Genomic DNA, 17,894 nt, shown 5'->3' on the forward strand with positions numbered 1-17,894 from the left:
TGCAGGAGGTTGCTATGAATTAAATTTGAAAAATAATCCTGAAAGTGCTATTCTTACTACTGTTTCTCAACAAATTTAAAGCAGAATATGAGTCAAAAACAGAAGGATTTTTTAAAACTTACAAAGACTTATTTAACCTTCAAGACCTAATACAGTCAAGAGCTACAGTGTTAAACATTTTGTTTTTGCAAAAATTAAGGCTAAACTGTTTAGCTTCAGAAAACTCAAAATGTGCTTAAAACTAATGCTGCATATAAGTATTTGAAGGACTACTTGACTTATTTATAGAATAAACTGCAGAAATAAAAATATCTGAGATCATTTATTTATATTTTAACAAAAACTAGTTTTTTAAATATTAAGAAAATCTCTAGAAATTAAAACCAAAAGTAAATTAACTGATTATAAAACAATTTTATAACAACTATTTTTCTTTTAGCACATCTTTTCCACTACTACTGTCTACAAACACTTTTCCTAGAAAGAACCATTTGCCTGAGTTCCATTGTATAATTTTAAGTAATTTATACAATTTTATATGATGAAATGTAGTAACAAATTAGCAATCCTGAAGTAATATTCCTAATTACATCACTTTAAAAAATCTCTACTGTTTATAAGCTAATAAGACTTCACTTATCAATTAAAATGTTCTCCCGCCTTCCCTCATTCTAGCTCTATTATTAACATCGTGGCACCCTACCTTCACTTTCGGCTAATCCTCCAATCCTCTAGGTAAAGGAAGCCCTAATTGAAGCAAGTCAGGGGGTTGGGGGAGCCATGTGTGTTCTAAATACCTAACAGTCTTAATAAAAAAAAACTGGCTGAGAGCTACAAATTTGAGGAAGCACACAATTAGAGAGTCTTAGAAATGGAGAACATTACAAAAACATCTCACCTTACCATTCTAATTTCGTGACAGACTGCCAAGTCAACCTGTGACCATTCAGCCTTCTCTGTCTCACTTTTGGTCATGGGTGCTGACCATCTCATTAGACCACCAGCTCAATTTTTTAGACACTAGAATCTTTAGACACTTCTTCCTACTGTGTTGAAACTGCTTCATTACATTCTACCTGGCTCCAGGTCTATTCTGTGAAATTTGGGGGAAAAGTCTGTTTCCTTTTACATATTAAACAAGTTCAAATAATTTATATAGTTCAACATGCTTCTGTGAAGGTTCTTATTATTCAAACTTAATACTATTGCCTTTATGATTTTAAACCAATCTTATTTCTAGACAGAGCTACCTGTGTCTGTTCTTTAAGCAGTCTCTATTTTTATTAATTGAAATTTAACAAAAGTAACACATGAACTTGATCAAACTCATACGACACACACAAGAATTTAAACTGAAATATCTTCCTATCCCAGCTTTCAAAGCTCTCGTTTTGTTGCAGAAATTTTCTATGCGTAATTAAGTACATATATATGCATATTCTTTTTTTTGAAAAGCAAATAGAACTATACTATTGCATATTTTTGCACTTTGGTTTTGCTACTTGATCTATTTGGAGATCTTTCCATATTGGCACTAATAGCTGTTTAATATTACATCACATAGAGATACTGTAATTGATTTAACCAATATTACTAACATCTAGATTTACCATTCTTACTATTACAAATAATTCAGCAATTCATATTCTTGCAAACATTTTTACATAACTGTACAAGCACTTGGAAGATAAATTTCTAGAGATGAGTTTGCTAGATCAGCAGGTATACAAATGATAAATTTTGATATATTGCCACACTTCCTTACAAAGATGCTTCAGGGGTTCACAGGTTGATCGACAGCATGTGAAAGTGCCTGCTTCCCATTCTCTCATCATCCTTTGGTGTTAAATTGTTTTAATTTGTCAATATTTATAACCATGAATGACAGTGAACAAGTTTCATGTTTATTTGCAATTGTATTTCCGACTTGTGCTCTTTCTGCTTACAAGCTTTGCCCACTTTTTAGCTGGGTACATTGGGGTATACATAATAATTTCTCGTTTCCATTCAGACAGGAGAGATGAACACAATGTAACACAGGGTGCTGGGAGTGTAGTCCTTTCATTCCACTTCAATGCTAAGTAGGTAAACCTACCCCATCATTCCCACTCCTTTGCTTTGTATTTTGTTTTAAGTCAATTCAATGAGTCAGCGTCAAGAGTATCTTCATTTGATCTATGGTGAGTGAGCCTTTGTGTACTGTAACCATAGCTCCTGCCTGAACTGTGAGGTACATGTAAGGTAGCTGATGGTACCAGGTGGTAAGGCCACAGGAGTGGAGGTGCCCAAGGTAGGGACAAAGGCTATAGGGCCTGATACCCTTGGAATTGTTTCCAGCTCCAGCAAGACTTGGAGCTGAGTCAGGATGGGTGGACACTGGGCTCTGATAGTACCCAGAGGAACTGACTGCAATTTCATTAGTCACAGACACGATACCTGAACTTGCCCACAAATAGGAAAATCCAGAGTACAGTATAAGAACCTACACACATGCATTCTAAGTCCTCTCATTCTTTATCCACCAGAATATGCTACCTCCTCACTCTCACCTACACATCCTCTAAATGCCCAGATGCTACCTGGACAAATAGCAGGACAGGCAGGGAACCTGAAAGACTCAGGATTCACCTGAGAGAGCTTGAGTCACCCAAAAGTGACATTTCAAACTAGAAGAGATTACGATAACCTTAACTGTCAAGTATAGTTTCTAGTTCTGCCTGACTCTCAGTGATTTACTGAGGGAAAAAAAAGATATTTCACAGTAAAGAACCTACCTCTTCTTTGTACATGAGTAGCAATGTAGGCGTAAGTAAATTTGGTGAGCCCACCACAGTTTTACTGACAGCACTACCAATATAGGAAATGAGGAAAACAAAAGAAATGAAGAATAGAAGTTGATTAGTCAATGGATATAGGAAATATCTTTAAACCAGTCTGAGTCCCACTTCAAGAATCTGTAAGTACACATGCATACTCTACAAATCCTTGACGGGTCTGTTATTTTGTGTGAAGACTGTCTTGAGCAGCACACCTGAGAAGCTGCTACACATAAGATATGTTCACTGGGCAGAAAAGTCCCAAACTAAGAAAAGTGTATCAGCTCACAGGCATGCATTCATGTGTCACTTAGTTCTCACTTTTCTGCCACGTTTTTTAAAAAAAGTTTTTTACTCTCCAATCGCTTCTCTTTTTACATAAATACTATGTTGCAATTCCCCCTACAGTAAAACTGGGGCACTCATATCAATCATATCAAAGTGAATAATCTCTTAGATAGCATGATTTTTATGTCAACCTTAAATGAAATTTTGCACATGCTTTGGATATAAATGAAGGGCGGCATGGAGTTTCATACATGGGTCAGTGTGTTCAGCCAACGTAAGATCAATGTACACAAGAGGGCAAGAAATATGGATCCAATCAGACAACCAGAAATGACTGCAAATCTTATGACAAAGGTCAAGCTGCTGCCTCACTCCACACATTTCTGGTTCTTAAGTATTTCTTTTACAAAGCTGGAAAAATGCAGATGTATATCTGTAGTAAAAGCTTAGTTTTTTATACATAAAAATAAGTCAGACTTTAAAGGGAACACATTGAAGTGATATAAAGATAACTAGCTGGATGCCTGGATGCTCAGGCCTCAGGACCAAAAGGGAGAGATGCAGACTGGCACACGGCCTGAGGAATTCTGAGTGTGGACTGAGGGAGCCACCCTGCAGTTCTACTAAAAAAATTCAATCTGTGGGGCTGGTACACCACCTGGTGACCATTTGGGGCCTGTATGTCAAAAATTGCCTGGATATTTCTGGATGTTTTAGGATGGATCACAACCCAGAACAAATTGCAGGTTTTCCTGAAATTTTTTTTTTAAAAAGGATCTGACCTAAATGTGATGAAACATAAAGGGGCAGTCAAGGTGACGAAGAGCAAGATACTTCTCACTCAGCACCTCTGAAGACGTAAAATTCTCCCTTGGAATACACTACCAAGGAATATATGTACTTGAAACATAAGTACATATATTTATGCATTTTCCATATATTGAAATAAAAATTTTAATTACAGCATATAATTGACAATACCTGGTTATTGCAAAAGGTTATGTATAAGCACCAAAACAATTGCTTTTGAAATTAATGAGTTTCAGCCCTAGAGATATACACATTTTCCCTATGGATTTTATATCAGTGTTATCTGTTAATGCTACTGTACTATAACAACCAGAAGTTTCTACATTAAGAGTCACAAACATTTCTCAACCATGCTTTTTCACCACCACTTTCAGCAACCATGCTAAAACAGAAATTCCAGCATTAGTAAATGAAAACAAGAATGTGAATACAAAGATGTCATAAACATACTCAGAGGTAATATATTATGATTGTATTGATTCTTTCTCAGTCTTGCCACAAAATTTTTCCAATAACTACAACTGAGAATTCATATTTAACTCTTTGGAAACAAGACAGTCTCAAACGCTCGGAGTGCTCTACATTAAATAAAGCTGACTTAACCCAATAAACTCAGCTGCACTCTCCTTCACCTTGTTTGGAAAGTAGGCAGACATGCTGACTGCCCTAAATACTGCTTAGTGTCCACTTGAATAGAAATAAATTTAAGTAACGAATCTGCCCCCACCTCCTAGGAAGGACAAGCAAAGTCGCACAAACAACTCAGCAAACCCAGGAGGACAGAGGCCTCTCCAGAGCCCTTCGTGCTCGTGCTCGAGGAAGACAGGGAGGCCTGTACTCACACAGATGCCGAGGGCTCCTGCCCCCATCCTCGCAGGAAGTGTCTGGCAGAACTGATGAAGGCCAGATGAAATCATCAAAATGACAGCAAAATACTGAAATTCCATTCAGTGGAGATGCTTTGATTTGAACACCAGCTCCCAAATCCCGAGGCTACAGTAAGCGGAGAGCAGCTTCTCACATTTTCAGAAGAGTGGTTTTGTTTCTTATTCGGCTAAACCCACAGGAGCACCGAGGACTGCCTGGAGTTGAAATCTGATCCACGGCGTCTAGTATTGGCAAGGAGAGGGAGTCATGTGACATGGGTCTTAAGTTGCTGACATCTTTTTCTTAAACCTGACCCGCTGGATGCCACACACGCAGGCTCCTTCCGTTCAGAAAATGCTGATCAGCTAGTGGTATTCACCGCCAGAACTAACAGTGCAGAGAGCAAAGACACCAACTTGCTTCCTCATCGCTGTTCGTTTCTAAGAAAAAAAATCCCATATTTACACTTAGGTTCCAATCTACAGGAATATTCCTCACTGTTCTGAGGCAGTTTTCACTTCTGCTGCCCCCTAGAAACCAGTTAAAGTCTATGAAAATTTTCTTCCTTCCACTCTATTCTATAAGAATTTTCCTAAGTAAAAATGCTCTACTTTATGTAGCTGTTACTTATTACTTCTAATTATTTTCAAATAATCTTATTAACATATACTGGTGAGAAACATTAAACAATATGTTTTTAGACATCCATAATTCTATGTATGTGGATTTACATACAGTCTGGGAAATTAGCCTCTTTCAGTAACTTCCTACTCCATGTGTGTATCACTAGAAAATCAGGCGGACTTTATAAGTTCAAATATTTGAACTGATGGCTATAATATCCACTTCACATAAGCCAGAAGGAAACTGTCATGTTTTTATTTTTTATTGTCACTTTTCTGTCACTTTTCTTTTTTACTGGCACACTTAAGACAATGCTGACTAAATACTACATGCGAGGTTTTAGTTGACCCAACTTTAAAAGACTTATTTGCCACAATAACAAAGACATAATAAATTGCATCTTAAAGGGAGGTGGTGGTAGGAAAAGGGAAAACTAGCATCAGCTCCCATTTCAATACATCCCCTCAAATCTAACACTCCTTGCATATCTGTAGCCAACCAACACTACCCAGAGCAGAGGCAAAGGAGCACATTGTGTTGAGCAAGCCAGGGGCCAGGGCACGTTTTACTTCCATGTGTGCACACAAAACACTGCACAGGCTCTGCTTCCACAAGGCAGAAAAACACAGTCCCAGGCTGACTTGGGATAGGAAGCACTTACATCTGTAATGATCACCCCAACTTCAGGCTTGGGAACCAAGAGAACTGCTGCATTTTCTTTTGAATATAGTTTCAGTTATTTTCCCAGTAAGTTTGCTAAAGCCATCATTTAACTTTTTAATTTCACAAGTCTTATACAATGCACAACAGGTACCTACTATCATTTAAGAATTATGGCTAAGGGGAATTATGGATGGTTTATCACTTAAGCTAGAAAGTACATGTACAAAGAAAGTTGGACACAATTTGAAAATCTTGTGAAGGTACTGTTTGGCCATTTTGTCTGATATGCATAGTAACTTTTAAAGGCCATGTACCTAGTTTGGAATTACTATTGCTTAGCAATCAACACAAGCACTTTAATACCTAGTGTACTTCACTCTGCCAGTTTCACAATTTATGATCAACTCCTGGCCCCGGAGAGCACTTGAGTCATTTAAAAAAATTTTATAACATATATTTATTGATATTGGAGGAGAAAGAAGTGGAGGGAGGGAGAAAAAGAGAGACAGACATCAATCTGTTATTCCACTTATTTATGTATTCATTGGTTGATTCTTGTATATGCCCTGACTGGGGATGGAACCAGCAACCTTGGCATATTGAGATGACGCTCTAACCAGCTGAGCTACAGGGCCAGCGCAAGCACTTGAATCTTAATCCTTCAGTTAGCAAATACAATACACTAAATTGCTTAATCAAATTTGAAATGTGTGCCTTTAGCACTTGAAAATTAGAAGACAGAAAGAAACGTGATGAATAGAAGTGGCTGGAGCTAGAGCCGCAAGAAGCCACAGATTAGGACGGAGAGGGCATTCTAACGGACCGGTGTGATGAGCACAGAGACAGACCTCAGCATGAAAAGCAATGTAGGTTAAACAGCAAAATAAGAAGTCTAAGCTGGGCCTCAAACAATCAGGAACTAGTCCAGGTTCTTAAGTAGAATAAATAGCTTAATAAACTAGTGACAAACTAATCTGGAAGTTTGACTAGAATGTGAAGGAGACTTATTACAGTGGACCTTGTTTACAATAATCCAGCAGAGATGAAAATGTCTTTCCCTACCTAAATTCAAGACAAGTCACATGAATTTTGTAGAAAGAACTCATAAAACTGATAACTGAGTGTATGTATGAGGCAAAAGAAGTGCCATCCTAGTCCAGATAAGAGAAGCATAAAGGATGATTCTAAAGTCTGCTTCCTTGGACACTGAAGCAGTGCCTAATAAATAGGGTATTTAAACTACAGTCTGCCTGGAAAACTTCCAATTTATGCTTGCCGACTTCCTGTAATAATTAATAGTGTACCTTCTTCACTCTTGAAAGTGTTCTGGGAAAGTTGAGTCTAAAAGAAGGTAACAGCAAAAGCTTTTGCCAGAGTTTCAGAAGGACCCTCTCCACTAGGATCCTAAGAATGTAGGACCACCAAAAAGTCCACCTTCACCAGGGAGATCTCTTCATTCCCCTCCACTCCCTGCTGGAATCCAGGCTTCATCCCTCCACCTCTAACTCCAGTGCACAGTCCTGTGGGCCAGTTCATGAGGTGAGGGCCTAAGAAAGTATGTGTGGACCACCCCAAAACACTCACTCCACCAGGGGATTTTCTGGACCACCATGTCCTAAGTAACAACAGGAAATGTCTACCTACCACGGGAGTTTTCGTCTTCCTCTAGCATGTGAACTTTCTTCCACTATCCCCATACCCTGAAAACAACATTGAGACACCATCAGCGGTGATTGAGTCTTCAAACTAGTCTGCTGCATAAATCTAGAACCACCAGAATCTTGAGGCTTTGTCTCTCTTCTAATGTAATTTTGAATGCTTTCTCATTTTCATTTATTTTTATTTTTTCTAAAACTTGTATTTTATATTTTATTGTTGTTGTTGTTACTGTTGTTCCTATCCGCCCCCCCCGCCTGCCCCCAACCTTGCTCTCCCCTGCTCCGCCCATCTCCCACAGTCAATCCCCATGCTTTTGTTCATGTCCATGGGTCATTTATACCTGTTTGTTGATCAGACCCTTCCCCTTCTTTCCTCTGTTATCCCGCTCCCCCCACCCCCATCACTGTCAGTTGGTTCCTTGTTTTCATGTCTCTGGTTCTATTTTGCTCATTTGTTTGTTTTGTTCATTTGGTTCCTCTTACAGGTGAGATCATATGCTATTTCTCTTTCACTGCCTAGGTTATTTCACTTAGCATAACGCTCTCTAGTTCCATCCATGCTGTCATAAAAGGTGAGAGTTACTTCTTTCTCATTTTTCATTTAGAAAATTGTACTACTTAAGTGATTATACCATTAACAAAGGAAGCTTTAAAGAAATATAATTTTGAGGTTAGTGTTTTATAAGTAAGTTTGATTTAAATATTTTTTAAATGGTTATAAAAATCATTGTCCCAGTTTGTACTGCGTATCATATGGTTACTCGGCTAACAGAAGGAATTAATTAGTTGGGAAATAGAACCATGTTTGAGCAGAAACTTGCACTTGATTCTAGGCGAACACTAGAAATCAGTCACTAGAAATAAAATAAGCTGGTCACAAAGGATATTTATTACATGATTTCACTGATATGAACAGTCTAGAGTAGGCAAATCTATAGAGACAAGTGGTTGCCAAGAGCTGGAAAACAGGAGAGAAGGTGGTAGGGAATGGAGGTGACTGCTAATGGTATGGGATTTCTTTTCGGGAACTTGAAAGTTCCAAAACTGATCAAAGCTCAGTTTGAGAAACACTATTATGAGGCTTTTAAAATCTAGATGCACTAAAGCCAGGTGTTAATAACTGTCTTCCTAAAGCATAAGAGAGTCTCACTAAGGCAGAATTGAATCAAGATGTATTTACCCAGATAAATTGGGGATCACTTAAAGGCTGAATGAGCTAATCTATCAATGATTATTTAAACTTTTTTTGAATCCCAGGTCTTTTGAGAATGTGTTGAAAGCTTTGAATGACATAGGCATGATGTTACCCTGAGGAATCTAAATAATTCATGGATATTAGAAGAGGGCTCAACATGACTGTGGTGAACCAAGACAAACACAGGGTCACTCCATAATCCTGCCTGAATAAAGACTTCGCAAGGATGGAGGGCGGAATGCTGTCAACCTCAAAACTGACTGAGCATTGCCCTCTCCTTGCTAGTACTGCTTCTGCTCCAGTGATAACTCTAGATTCTCTATTCTGACAGCTTCCTAGAAAAAAATTAAGATACCAAAAAGCCAAATTAATCCTGCTTTCTGAGACCACCCAATCCAGAGGAGACTCTTCATTTTCTTTAAGCCTTGCTAAAATCACCTTATCCAAATCTTATAACAAGCTCCACCTGATTCCCTCCATGGTTTTTCCAAGGTCTTGATCTCCCCTGCTGCAATAGTAAGCCCACTTTTGGCAACCTGGTGGTATTTGGCTGATGGGAATCAATAATATCATAAAATATATATACTATGTTGTTAAAAAAGCATATACAAAATTATGTGTATTTCAACTTAATGTTCTCATTAGATACACACACGATATAATTACACTGATACAAAAAAAGAGTGGATATACACCAAAATGTTAAGAGTAGTTACTGCTGAATGCTGGTATTATTATTTTCCTCTTTTCCTTTTCTGCATTTCACATTTTCCTTCAAAGACTGCATATAATTTAAAAAGAAGGGGGAGGAGTAAAATGAAAAATTCCCTCCCAAATACATTATGAGAAAGGAATCTTATATTCAAAATGATGATCAAGATACTACAAAGTTTCCAAACTTTAGTATGTTGGAATCAGTTGAGAGATCACTGGGTTTCATCCCTTGAGTGCCCTCCAGAATTGGTATGTTGGACACAGGTAATTCTGACCCATCAGGTCTGAGGAGAAACCTTGAGAAATGCACTTTCTGGACAAACTAAAACTTGAAGGCTTTAGAGACTGACAGAGCAAGGAGAGGACTTTCTGGGCTAACAGAAAAGCACAGAGAACCTGAAAGCCCATGCTGCACGTGCCGGGGATTGTGAGAGTGAGTGGCCTGATGCACAGGGGACTCTAACCAAACTAGCAGAACTGCGGGATCCTTTGGAGAACAGTTGGAGACTGGGCAGGCTTGGAAAAGTAAGGCAGGCATATAAACGTCACTCAAGTTTCCCACCCACACTGTTGACATCAATCAGCAATTCACTGGTTTCTTCCATTTTTATCCACGTTTTTTTAGGAACACAAGTCTAACTTTTTCTTAAACATTTCCAACAGCAATTTTTATTTTTTCAACCCTATTAAATCTTTCCTACTCTCCTAAGAACTCAATTTTGTCTTTGTTTATGCAGCCATTCAACTGAAAACCTACTGCCAGCCACCAAGGAAACAAAGAAAGCAAGTTTAAAAGCCCCCTATTGGGCATCTATATGACTCAAGAGTATAAGACCTCACTCTCTTCCAATATCATGTTAACTTTTTTAAAAAATATATGGGATTTCCTAATGAGTAATCTGATATTTCACTTGTGTCCAGAAACTTTTAAGTGGAAAAGTGTTCCTAACTTTACCATTTTAAAAGGGAATTTTTCATATTAAAAAGGAATAATTTGGGCTGTTGTCTACAACAAAGTAATTGTCTCCTTTACAGTTCAAGGAGACTTCAAAAAACAAGCTTTCATTTTACCAATGACAACTATTTTACATCCTGTTTGTCCTAAAATACACAAACACACATCCCAAACAAAGACAAAAATATTTTAGTTGGAAAATGCTCCTCAAAAATTTGCCCTTTAAAGTAGGTGACAGTTAATGGTTTTTGTGAAAACCACTGATTTTCAAGTAACTGGAACTCCAAAAGCAAAAGAGAAGCAATTCCTTTAAAATCAAAAATTTACCAAGAGATGTCCTATCCTATTATGAAACTATTGTGAATAAAAAATACTACTGAAAATGAGGCCACATAATGTACTTGTTTTGATATTATGTCAGTAGAAAAGGGAATTTAGAGCTTATAACAATGAGAAGCATAACCTACTTTCAGTTGATTGGGAGTAGTTTTCAGAAAACCCACATTTCAATGAACCAAATGCTCATGCTTAGTCTGATAAACACTGTTTCAGACTTAATGTGCTCTCAGTGTTAGAATGACTTTTTGGTAGGTTAATGCCAAAATTCCATTTTAATAAATGGCAATTTTAATCACACATAAATAATCATAATATACTTTTTCTTTTTTTCATGTCTTTAAGCTAAATGCCTTGCTTATGATAGCGTGAGCAGAGCACAGTATTTTAAAGACTGACTTGGCTCAAATCTCATTCTGCCACCTACATTTAACAAATTCATATACTTTTTTAGGCTTTGTTTCCTTGTACACAAACCAGAAATATCATCTACCTTATACTACTGTTGCAAGGATTAAGAAAGAAGGAAAGATATACTAGTGGCAGAATTGCCCAAGGAGTGAAATGTCTTTTGATTAGAGAATAAACCACAGCAAATGGTAAAGGACAGTTAGAAGACAAAGAATACAAAATCGCTCTGCATAAGAAAGTAAAAAGAATCTTAAGATTTCACAAGCAGCTGAAAGGAAAGGAGAAAGGGGACCTAGATGTAGGAAAATGCTGGGGAGAGACTATCACCCAAAGAGAGAAACTGACAACTTCACTGTAGCCAGCCAGTCTCTTAATAAAACAAATATGCCTCAAATTCTATTTTAAGGTCCCCCTACTCTTGTATTCTAATATAAATTTGTCATATTGCAATTCCTCCCTCCAAGAAAATGTGAAAAGTCTATTAAGTAAAACTATCTCCTGTAAAGACACAGCTGTCTTGGGTAAAGTCTCATGAAACATCTGTCAAATACAGCTGCCTTGTGTGTGAAGTGGTGCCTTGAGGAAATTGAGGGATGTGGGCTGTACTCCAGATTTTAACATACATAAGGTAATGAAAAGGGAACAAGCTATAAGAGATAAAATACCAGCAAGCTGGAAAATTCAGCAGAAACAGAGAAACAATTCAAGTGATATCTGCCAGAAAATTAAACCTCAAAGATATTGGGAGATAGAGATAAAAAGCAGGTTATCTTATTTAAGTATCATGGGACACAGTGACCCCAGTAGGCTGGAGGTAAGGGCAAAGCTAGGCTGCTAACATCTGGTTATAGGCCACAGTTTACTGACTGCAGCTCTTCCCTTATGATGGTGATACAATGGATTGTATCAGATATAAATGTTTTCACGCTTCTTGTAAATATCAAAGAGGCAAACTTTTAAACGTGATTTAAAACTAGTATGAAGTTGTATTTTAGCCAAAATAGTCAACCAAGACTGCAGAAACTGTCCGGTTGATATGGGGAGGAGGTAGAGAAAGATTCGCCTTCCGGAAAAACAGACATTTGTCAAAAACCATTTAAAACTTCTCAGCATAGCTAGACCAGCAAATATTTTTCCATTATGCGTAATAGAGGAAAGCTGTGATTTTGAGGAAGGCATTGAGCAATTTGGGCCGGGGAGTTAAATAGTTACAAATCAACATCTCTTTTCTATAGTATGAAGGCTCAAGTCAGTTCCCTTTTTAAACAGTCTAGCAACCATATGGTCTTTGCAAATAAATGACGAATTATTATGCTACGGTGTTAACGAAAAAGGTTAGTCATTTATGTTCTGATGCTAGGGAAACTTAACTGAAACTTTTCCATTCTTCAAGGTATACAAAAAAGAAAGAAAAAGCTAACCGCATTTTCCCGGTAAACGGGTGCTGCAGAATGTGGGGATAGCCTCTTCCTTCTCCCGGGACGGCTCAGAGGGCCCCTCAGGCAACCGAGTCCTGGAGTGGCCACAAGGCACTCACGGCAGCGGCAGTTATTAGGGCACCGGTGCGGGCCTGGCATGCGCTCCATTTAAAATGCCAAAATAAAAATGTATGGTATCTCCATACGTTTGAAACAGCTCAAGGGACTCTTTGTCAAACTGCAATTCCCTTATTACTACTGAGAAGAGGAGTAAAGGAGCCGCAGGAAATTCTCGGAGCCTCCAAGCTCACACGTCTCCCAGGTGTAGTCGGTTTTGCACAAGATCTGCTTCTACAGAGAACGTAGCTTCAACTGTCGAGCTACAGTTGGGGAGATTCAGAGCCAGTTTGCCCTCCTCCCCCCCTCCCCCAGTCCCACAACACCTGCTGCGCCCCAGCTACCCAGACCTGCGTCGGGTGGGACGTGCAGAGTGTAAGCCCCAGCCCCTTTCCAGAACCCGGTACCCACCAGTAACCAGCCTCCCCTCAGCCAGCAGCCGCGTCCGCTCGCTCCTACCGCGGCTCAAGATCCTTTTCTCCAGCTCGTCCAGTGCGGGTTGGCGAGCGCTAGGAGGCGCAAGCGCCAGGGCCGCTATTTGTAAACATGGTCCACGTGCGCCTGCGCTTCCCAGTTGCAGGCGGCTCCTGGCACCTGAGGATGCACACTTTTCTCGTGAGCCCTCTTGAAAGTGTAAATTTTATCCCACCTGAGCATTGAAGAAGCCTCACTTTCCTAGCCAGGACCCTGGGAGAAGGACCAAAATAGGATGAACCAGTACCGCCCCCTGCTGGTCCATGAGTGAGTCGGCGGGCTGGAGCAGCCCGGCCCTTAGCGGAACCCTCGCGGCACCTACAGTCGCTTCACCCGCCGGTCCGCCCCGCCCCGCCACCTAGCGCCCGTTTGCCAACGACCCCGCCCCCGGGCCGCGCGTGCTCGCCCGCGCAGGCCCCGCCCGGTCGCCGACAAACGTTCCTGCGGGGGCGCGCGCGTGCACCCTAATCCCCCGCCTTCCGGCTCCGGCAGCGACGCTTGCTCCTAGCTGCTGCCGCGACCAGTGTCAACCTTCCTCCAGAGACTCCATTTGCTCTCGGGGCGGGCTGGCCGCAGCGCAGGCAGACGGAGAGCGATGCCCCCCGCCCGCGGACTGGCGTTCCCTGGGCCGAGCTGCGGCTCGCTCGTCGGCTGGCTGCAGCGGTGACACACGGTCGCCAGCGGCCACAGACGAACCCGGGCTCCCTCCGCGTGAGCAAAGACGTCCCGCGCTCCGGAGCTCGCCCTTCAGGGAGAGGCCCTCGCTTACACGACTTCACTCTGACCTCTTAATTTCAGGAGGTAGGCAATTCAGGTCCCGCTCTCTGTCACTTCAGATAACGCCTAAAAGCATTATTTGTCGTATTTAGCCATCGCATTGATAGGAAACGTTAATTTTTTCAACATAGTTTCAGGATAGGTGTGGGTAATGCCACAGACCCTGATATTGAAAAAAAAATGTTTTTGGTATTTTCCTTTAGGTTTCGGAGGCTCCGAGTACCTCTACAGCCCCCCCCCCACAGGAACTGCAGTACTACTATTGGCCCATCGAGGATCATCCTCCACCAGGATTATTGTATAACATCACCACAGCCGTCCACCCCATACCCTCTACCATGAGTCCTGATTTCCACCAGTGAAGTTTTTTGATGCTTTTTTGAATCATGTAACACCACCTATTGTCTACCCTTTTCCCTTTCCAGTTGTTAAATACATTAGGTATAAGTTTGTGTCTATTAACGTACAAAGTTTTCTGCCTGTCCACTTTCGCCTTATTTGCACCGCTCACTTCTCTCCAGCCTGCCTTACCTTGCTTGCTTATGATTTCCATAACTACTCACTTCGCGTAACCTGTAATATCCCTTGTCTGGAAGAGGCAGCATTCCATACAATGCGCTGCCTGAAAGGGAACAGTCAGGGAATGGGTTTTCCCATTATATTTTCCTATATGTCAAGTATGCAAGTCCTCTCTTAAACTATTTATTCTCCAGCACATTTCTCAAAATATTTCCAATTGAACCTTAGTCCTTTAGCAATAACTTCACCTGTAATGGTGGCATGAAGAATTGAGTATGCAATAAGACTGTTTTTGAGACTTTGCTGGTACAGTATTGGGTGCAGTCTCCACTGAAATTGTAGTTCATGAAAAGACCTTAAACTAAATGAGGAGGAAGAAAGATAGAAAGGTTCATTGGAGCTAGTCCTTGTTGAAGGAATTTCTAAGTTTTAAAACAGCAAAGTGAGAGTCACAGAGGCCTTGCTTGGAAATTGGCCAGCACACTATCCATCTAGACCCTCGGGGGCAGGAGGGATTTTAAAACCCCCTTTTCTAATCTCATTGTGTTTAAGTCTAAGTTCTTAAATATCTTGTTCTAGTAATTGCCTAAAATATTGGACATTATAATGTTGGGGAAACGTAAGCGTGTGGTATTGACAATTAAGGACAAGCTTGACATTATTAAGAAACTTGAGGAGGGCATATCTTTCAAAAAACTTTCTGTGGTGTATGGAATTGGTGAATCCACAGTTCGGGACATTAAAAAGAACAAGGAAAGGATAATAAACTATGCAAACAGTTCAGATCCTACAAGTGGGGTATCCAAACGTAAATCTATGAAGTCATCAACATATGAGGAACTTGATAGAGTTATGATAGAGTGGTTTAACCAACAGAAAACAGATGGAATTCCAGTGTCTGGAACAATTTGTGCAAAGCAAGCCAAATTCTTTTTTGATGCTTTAGGGATGGAAGGTGATTTTAATGCATCATCTGGCTGGCTAACTCGATTTAAGCAGCGCCATGGTATTCCCAAGGCTGCTGGTAAAGGAACAAAATTAAAAGGAGATGAAACTGCTGCCAGTGAATTTTGTGGTAACTTTCAGGAATTTGTTGAAAGAGAGAATCTGCAACCAGAGCAAATTTATGGTGCTGATCAAACTGGATTGTTCTGGAAATGTTTACCACCCAGGACATTAGTTCTTGAAAGTGAGCAAAGTACTTCTGGTTATAGGTCAAGCAGAGAGAGAATCATTATTATGTGTTGTGCAAATGCCACAGGTTTGCACAAACTTAATCTTTGTGTTGTGGGAAAGGCAAAAAAACCCCGTGCGTTCAAAGGAGCTGACCTTTCAAACCTTCCTGTCACTTATTTCAGTCAAAAAAGTGCATGGATAGAACATTCTGTTTTCAGACAGTGGTTTGAAAAATACTTTGTGCCACAGGTACAGAAGCATTTGAAATCCAAGGGGCTTCTAGAAAAAGCAGTGCTTCTTTTGGATTTTCCTCCAGCATATCCAAATGAAGAATCGTTGAGTTCAGATGATGGCAGAATAATTGTCAAATATCTGCCACCAAATGTCACAAGTCTAATTCAACCTATGAGCCAGGGAATTCTAGCCATGGTAAAAAGATACTACCGAGCAGGACTTCTCCAGAAATACATGGATGAAGGAATTGATCCAAAAATGTTTTGGAAGAACTTGACAGTGTTGGATGCAATTTATGAAGTATCAAGAGCTTGGAACATGGTAAAATCAAGTACCATAACCAAAGCTTGGAAAAAACTTTTCCCTGGCAATGAGGAGAATTCAGGTATGAACATTGATGAAGGAGCCATTTTAGCAGCTAATTTGGCAACAGTTTTACAGAATACAGAAGACTGTGAACACGTTGATATTGAGAATATTGATCAGTGGTTTGACTCTCAGAGTAATAACTCAAGCTGTCAGGTGTTAACTGACAGTGAAGGTGCTGAGGACCAGTCCAAGCCTGCTGAGCAAAGACCTGCTAACAAGACTAGAAAAACAGAAGTGAATCCAGAGAAGCACATTAGCCATAAATCAGCACTTGAATGGACTGAAAATTTACTGGATTATCTAGAACAACAAGATGACATGCTTCTGTCTGATAAACTGGTATTACGGAGGCTGCGAACGATAATAAGAAGAAAACAGAAGATCCAAAATAACAAAAATCATTAATAATGCTCTTAAGGGTTTCAGTGTATTTGAATCTTTGTGACTATCTGTAGCTGAGCTTATCTTGCTTGAAGTGCTATGAATTTCAAGGCCAAATAAATTTTATAAATAATTTTAGGACTAGATGCCATTTTGGATTACTTAAATTACTGCTCTTTAATGTCAATTCTAGTAAGTGAGCATTGACATGTAACTTGTCTGTCTTTGTTTCTAATCTGTATTATGGTAATTAGATCATAAGGTTCCTGAAGCCAGGGATCTTGTATCTGTTTTGTGCCTGAATTTCATTGTGTCTAACAAAGGACCATGCACACTATAGGCAATCAATAAATCTAAATTAAATTGATTTTTATGACTTTCTATGAGCTTCAGTTTCCAAATTGAAATATGTTGGAAGTAACTTTCCATTTCCATGATTTTCCAACCTGCTGAAAATTTTAGAAGTCAGCCAAGGTTATGCTTAAAGAATTTCACTGTGAAAGCAGAGAACTAAAGGAAAACAGTATAAAGCTTTAAATATAACATTCTATACTAACAGTATGTGGCACTCAGCAATTCAGATTGGCCATCTCTGAGTATAATGAAGAAGAAATAGGTTAAGATATCCCTAGGGCTTACATTTCACTTTTATTTTATCTTCATAGCAGAAAGAATGCCATCCATGTTCCAAAAAAATAGATTTCAATTCCCAAGCCATTATGATTAGAAGAGGTAAGGGTTAATTTTTATTATCTGTTATTTTGATCTTTTATTAGTATAGATGTCAACATTTTTCTCTTTAATAAGCTATTTGATATTTATGTAACACTTCTAAGCCTATAAAGTATGTCACTTTTCTCTCAGCCTATTTTTTTCTGTGAGAAATACTGAGAATATAAGCATCAGGTACGTTGTGGAACCATCTCATGAACAATGGGCTGACATTAAATAGAACAGAAAGGCACTGTTGAACGGCCATGTGACCATGGGCTAGTTACTTAATCTCTCTGTAAAATAGGAATACCTGTCCTGGAGAGGTTTTGTGAGGAGTAAATTAGTTAATATATGGATTTTAAGTGACATGGGTTTAGA

At 39.5% G+C, this 17,894-nt stretch overlaps 2 protein-coding genes across 8 annotated transcripts in view; one reads left to right on the forward strand and one right to left on the reverse strand.

Moving 5' to 3' along the window:
- Positions 1-13,533, reverse strand: part of FAM13A (family with sequence similarity 13 member A) — a 269,131-nt gene extending 255,598 nt beyond the window's left edge. For 3 of the 7 annotated variants that reach the window (XM_045820020.1, XM_045820019.1, XM_045820016.1), the window contains exons 1-3: positions 13,284-13,532; positions 7,713-7,768; positions 4,757-5,221 (exon numbers count right to left, since the gene is read on the reverse strand). In XM_045820020.1, coding sequence (XP_045675976.1) covers positions 4,757-4,861 — 105 coding nt within the window. In that variant the 5' untranslated portion in view covers positions 4,862-5,221; positions 7,713-7,768; positions 13,284-13,532. Of the gene's footprint in view, positions 1-4,756; positions 5,222-7,712; positions 7,769-13,283 lie in introns of all 7 variants that reach the window. The other 4 variants (XM_045820022.1, XM_045820018.1, XM_045820017.1 and 1 more) reach the window with 4 other exon arrangements.
- Positions 13,534-13,804: 271 nt separating this feature from the next.
- Positions 13,805-17,183, forward strand: TIGD2 (tigger transposable element derived 2). Its single transcript, XM_045820328.1, has 2 exons — positions 13,805-14,147; positions 14,327-17,183. Exon 2 carries the CDS (start codon positions 15,249-15,251, stop codon positions 16,824-16,826), a length of 1,578 nt encoding a protein of 525 aa, XP_045676284.1. The 5' UTR covers positions 13,805-14,147; positions 14,327-15,248; the 3' UTR covers positions 16,827-17,183.
- Positions 17,184-17,894: the final 711 nt, after the last annotated feature.

The sequence above is a fragment of the Phyllostomus hastatus genome, unplaced genomic scaffold (genome assembly GCF_019186645.2).
Source record: "Phyllostomus hastatus isolate PE091 unplaced genomic scaffold, TTU_PhHast_1.1 phas_scaffold_39, whole genome shotgun sequence".
NCBI classification, from domain to species: domain Eukaryota; kingdom Metazoa; phylum Chordata; class Mammalia; order Chiroptera; family Phyllostomidae; genus Phyllostomus; species Phyllostomus hastatus.